At 36.9% G+C, this 5,287-nt stretch overlaps 1 protein-coding gene across 1 annotated transcript; it reads right to left on the bottom strand.

Moving 5' to 3' along the window:
• Positions 1–419: 419 nt before the first annotated feature.
• ptgfr (prostaglandin F receptor (FP)) lies at positions 420–2,940 on the bottom strand (the record flags this gene model as incomplete). Its single annotated transcript, XM_084101306.1, has 3 exons — positions 2,903–2,940; positions 1,360–2,184; positions 420–749 (listed from the first exon to the last, which is right to left on the bottom strand). The coding sequence occupies exons 1-3, from the start codon at positions 2,903–2,905 to the stop codon at positions 420–422; spliced, it is 1,158 nt and encodes a 385-aa protein (XP_083957432.1). The 5' UTR covers positions 2,906–2,940.
• Between the last annotated feature and the right edge of the window lie 2,347 nt (positions 2,941–5,287).

The raw sequence follows: 5,287 nt of genomic DNA, 5'->3' as shown, positions 1-5,287 counted from the left end.
ATTGGACACCATTTTTGGAAAAAATTGCAGCATAAAAAAAAACATAAGGCAAAAGCTACATTAATTATATGTTGTAATTGAGAGACAAAGGAAACAGCACATAACATGACTGATACATTAAACCTTTTTTTTCATGATGTTTCAAAACACACTTACTGAAGTTGACACAACAGACTATAAAACCAAAGACATGTATAGATCCTTCTATCCATTTGAACAAATGTCTCAAGTTGCTGTATGCCGCTAGCTTCTTTTTGGTACCTATTTGAACTTTTCTGGTACATTGTACTTCTCTGTGATTGGCCTCAGACTGAACTTTTAAATGAATGCAAATTTCCTCTACGAGAGACATCGCATGGATCTCAGATCTTTTCCGCTGTAATATCCATGAATGGAGGTCTCATATCCCCGTTTGCAGCTCAGCGGGGGTGAGCTGATTGAATTGCAGTGTCTGGTGGGAAAGGTCCATCCAGGCAGATGAAGTCTGGTCTGCTGATCACTGAGCTCCTGACCTCTATGGTGGAGCTCTCCTGTGTGATTCCCTGCCACTGGAGTTTAATTTTCAAATGAGGACTGCAAAGTCTCAGTGCCACCAGAAAAAGTCTCTTCAAAACAGCTTTGCGCAGGAGGATGTACACCCATGGATCGAGGATCTGGTTCCATGTTGCCATGCGTACAACCAGCAGCATATGAGTGTAAGATGCCTGATCCTCACCGTGATCCTGTAGGCTGAAGATGATGCCTGTTATCTGGGGATTCAATCATAAAAGCATTTGTCACTAAAATGATACGTCTGTGTGTAGCTCCAAGCAGAAAGGAATTCTTTTTTATATACTCAACCAATTTCATGCATTTATTTAATATAAATTTATTGAATATAAAATTTAATTATATCTATTGAAGATAAAATTATATTTATATACAATATATATATATACATACATATATAACAGTATATATTTATATATTTAATAATTTTATATTTTTGTTAAATACATATTTATTATTTTATATATATTTTTTCTTTTTTTATATTATAAAAACCCACAAATTATAAATTGCAATTCTTACTTTTACCAGTAAATAATATAACTATAAATAATTAGATAATTTTATTTATTTATTACTATTTTTTAGTAATTATAATTATAATAAAAACATAATATCATAATTAATTAATTATAATATTCTAATAATAATAATAGTTCTATTTTTTATTGAATTATAACCTATCCCACAAATTCAGTATCTGAACAGAGAACACAGAACAATTATTTATTAATTTCGTTACTTAGCAATAACACAGTGTTTATTTAGCAATTTACCAGCCAGTGTGAGAAATAAGAGTCATCTTCTCACCAAAATTGGCCCCCAGCACACACAGGAAACCAGCATGATTGCCAAAAGCTGGCAGACCATCTCAGAATGGTGTGATGTGTTACGACAATGGCGATGATAATCACGGTCAAGTTGTACCCTACTTCGCAGGAGAGTGAGGAAAGTCATGGTATTGCACACTAGTGAGAGGAGGAGAGCCAGCAAACCCAACACAGAGAACAATATCGGCAGAAGGACATCCAGCCAGTCACGCGGCCCCTGCAGGCGGAAGAAGCACCAGCTTCGTGAACGCTGCACCTGGTACGACCGCTGGAACAGGATGGGCAGCAGGGCCACCAGCAGACCTAGGAGCCAGGTCAGACCCAGCAGACTCTTGACATGATGGGACCCCAGCGCCGTGGTGTGGAAGAGAGGACGGGTCACTCCGATACAGCGCTCCACTGCCATCAAGCTCCCGAGCAGCAGAGGAGTCAAGCCGAAGAACGCCATACAAACTCCAAAGAAGTCACACAGAGACTTGTGAGGGTCAAATGTTTCCCAGTCTTTCTGCGAGGCGTAAACGTATAGAGCCAAAGAGCCATTGATCAGGTGTCCCAAGAAGTCAGTCACCACCAGACCACTAGCAAACAGGAGGAAGGCTGCTTTAGACTTGAACCTGAACCTGCGGTAAGCTTTGATCAGGATAAAGAGAGCCAGAGTGTTGGAGACGATGCCCACCGTCATTGAGATGGCAGTCGAGGTCACAGACACTTCTCTTTTGGTACAGCTCCCGTTACACACATCATCACTCGACACCAAACATCCAGCTTTAGCTGACCCATTATAAGACATGATTGGCACTTCACACTGCAAACAAAGTATTAGTTCAAGTGATTTCATTTATATTAAACAATATCAAGACTCATTTACTGTCATTTAGAAACCCAAATGTGTGCAATTTTAATACCTTCATTTTGGTCTCAGTGCAGCCAGATCCCAAAATCAACACTAAACAAAATTTTATTTTTGTTTTATTTCTACAAACATATTTTGTTTACTTGAAACAGCACATTTGTGAACATTTTTAATCTAATACATTTGATCAGTTTAATACATTAAATCACAATTTAGGATCAATCTGTTGTTAAAAAACTAGAATTAAACTAGAAAAACTAGATAAAATATCTATCTAGCTATCTATCAATTTCTCTCTCTCTCTAAGATTAACTTAGGCTATATCTTAACTTTTGTACAACATTTAGTCAACTATTGTTCATTGTTGTTACATGTACAGTTTCCTGTTTAGCCATATTGAGAAATAAAAATAAAATTATCTCCTAAATAGCTATGATTAACGTAGCCTATCCAAAATAGCATAGCTCATTCCAGAGCGTTAAATAACTTGTTTAATTCTTTTTAAACATTTATCACAAATAACATAAGTCTTGAGTTCAGATTTCCAATAAAATGTATTGTCATAATTTGAGCGCACAAATGCTTAAATCTGATCCACAGCATAACAGCAATCAATATTAATGCTTCACTAATCACTTGTTTCCAAATCAATTCTTTCAGTTTTACTCACCATATAATCTGTTATTCAAACGAGTCTCAGCAGTCTAGGTTCATTCGCTCTCTCAGTGTGAATAACGGCTGCTGGGCGAATCCACTGACACTGAAATATCAGACTGATGCGCGCACTCTGATCACCACAGTTAACTGGCCAACGAGTTCCCCATCACTCATCAGTCTGCTCGATGTGGTCTGTTCAAAATGTCTTCAGTATAGTAGACAGTCCTATGTTTTTTGGTCCATCGTTATAAAATAATAAATCATTTCATCTGATATAATCCATTACTCTAACATATATTACAACAGTTTATTCTCACTCCTACCGGGGCCAGTAAGAGCGGAACACCCGCTGCGCGTGCCAAATAGTGCCATTACGCACAGGATGTGTCCTGCCTGCTGCTTCTTCTTCTGAATATTATATAAATTCTATAATAAAAACATTTCAGGGTTAATGTCTAAATTGCATTGTGCCAAATTCTATGTCGATGTCATTATGACAGTTTTTATTTATTTAATATTTACAAGGGGAATGTGATGGTTGACGCACGGGCTGTGAGTGAGGACACAGCAATAAGTGGGAACATTTACAATAAGGTCCCATTAGTTAACATTGCATTAACTAACACGGAGCAATATATTTGGCCTCACTTTGTATTAGGTGTCTTTACAAACATTGAAATTAATCATTTGATACAACTTTATTAAATATGGCGCATGCAATTACACACAAGCACTTGGATTTGAAAGCACATAGTGTGAACATCATTTTTATACATAGGTTATATGGGAACACAAATGTGAATAAAAATGTGCTTAAATTCATTTAGAAAGGAAACACAACTCAACCTTTTACTTCAAAAGAAAAAACATAAAATAGTTGTGTTACATTTTTATGTTTTTTTGTAACAAGTGCACAGCAGGATATAGAGTTTACATCATACAATGGATTTGCATGAAGTACAGCATGAATTTCTTTTTTCAATTAGTGGGTCTGTTTATGTGAAGAGACTAAACTCCACCACCACTGTTCTTTGAAGTAGTCAAACAGCAGTAATTTATAAAACTGAAACAGATGAGAGGGCTTAAAATAAAGCTCCAAAAAATATTTACAAGGTCACAAAATAGCCCTTCATGTCATTTATTGGCAGAGAGACAAACCCCATTAGGTCTTGCTCTGGGTCAAGTCCTCTAGAGCCAAGTTTAAAAAAAAAAAAGATTTCACAAAAGAAATTTCTGTAACACTTCAATAAGGTCTCATTTGTGAACATTAGTTAATGCATTAACTAACACAAACTAACAATGAGCAATGAGCAATATCTTCTTACAGCATTTATTAACCTTTGTTAATCTGAGTTAATAAAAATGCTCATATTCATGTTAGTTCACAGTGCATTAGGTATGTTAACAGATAACATTCAAAAAATCTTAAAAATGTATTCAACATTGATAAATGTGATCAACAATCTCTAAACGATTAATAAATGCTGTAGAAGTATTGTTTTGTGTTAGTTCATGTTAATAAATTAAATCTTGTTGTCACATGTGCTCTGTGTCTGTCCTTGGACCTTTATTAGCAACCAAAATGATCTTTGATTGGTTTGGTTGCCTGTTTTGAGCTTCAAACCCTGGACAATACAGTAGTGCGATGAATCCAGGACATGGCAAAAATAGTTTAAACTATAGTTTAGCAATAGCATGATGCTTAAACTTGCATTTAACAGATGATGTTGTATTTGAATGCTATGTATATCAGTATGTATATTATAAATAGCTCTGCTCTGATGTTTTTGATGTTATCAATTAAAGTAATTAATAAATTAAGGGATCAACGGGTCTGAAAAGATTGATAACCCCTGCTCTAAAGGTTTTTGAAGTAAGCAGCAGCAAACCTGAAGACTTACATTACAACTGTGGTTAAAATTATTTTTTTACGACTAACAATTTTACGAGAATAGAAAATGTTTTTCTATTAATTAACACCAGATTTGAATATTATTGATTGACTGCACTGACACTATTGGATGAGAACTGGACTGAGCTGCATGATGACATCACTGTTTTCTCCAGAGCTGCTTTATAGATGAATTGAACTCATCCCATAATTGATGAACTTTGGCAGTGTTGGCAGAGGCTTAGTAAGTGGAGACGATGGTGAAAGAAGCCAGGGAGGAGTCAGTGATAGGAGCCAGGGCAGAGCTCCCAGCAGGAATACTTGACAGGCGGAACCAGGGGGACCGATAGAGGTGGAGACTCAGGCGGAGCCGAGTCGCTGAAGTGACCAGGCGACACAGAAGGTGCTGGAGACCAAGGTGGAGCCGCAGGGACGAGCGGCTGAGGCAAAGCCAGGGTGGCAGAGGACAGAGTCTGAGCAGGTCGGCCAAGGACTGGGATGGAGCCA

Source organism: Abramis brama (genome assembly GCF_963993115.1).
Source record: "Abramis brama genome assembly, chromosome: 23".
Classification (NCBI taxonomy): domain Eukaryota; kingdom Metazoa; phylum Chordata; class Actinopteri; order Cypriniformes; family Leuciscidae; genus Abramis; species Abramis brama.
Note: the sequence above shows the minus strand (reverse complement) of the source record. Positions and strands in the feature narration are given on the sequence as shown.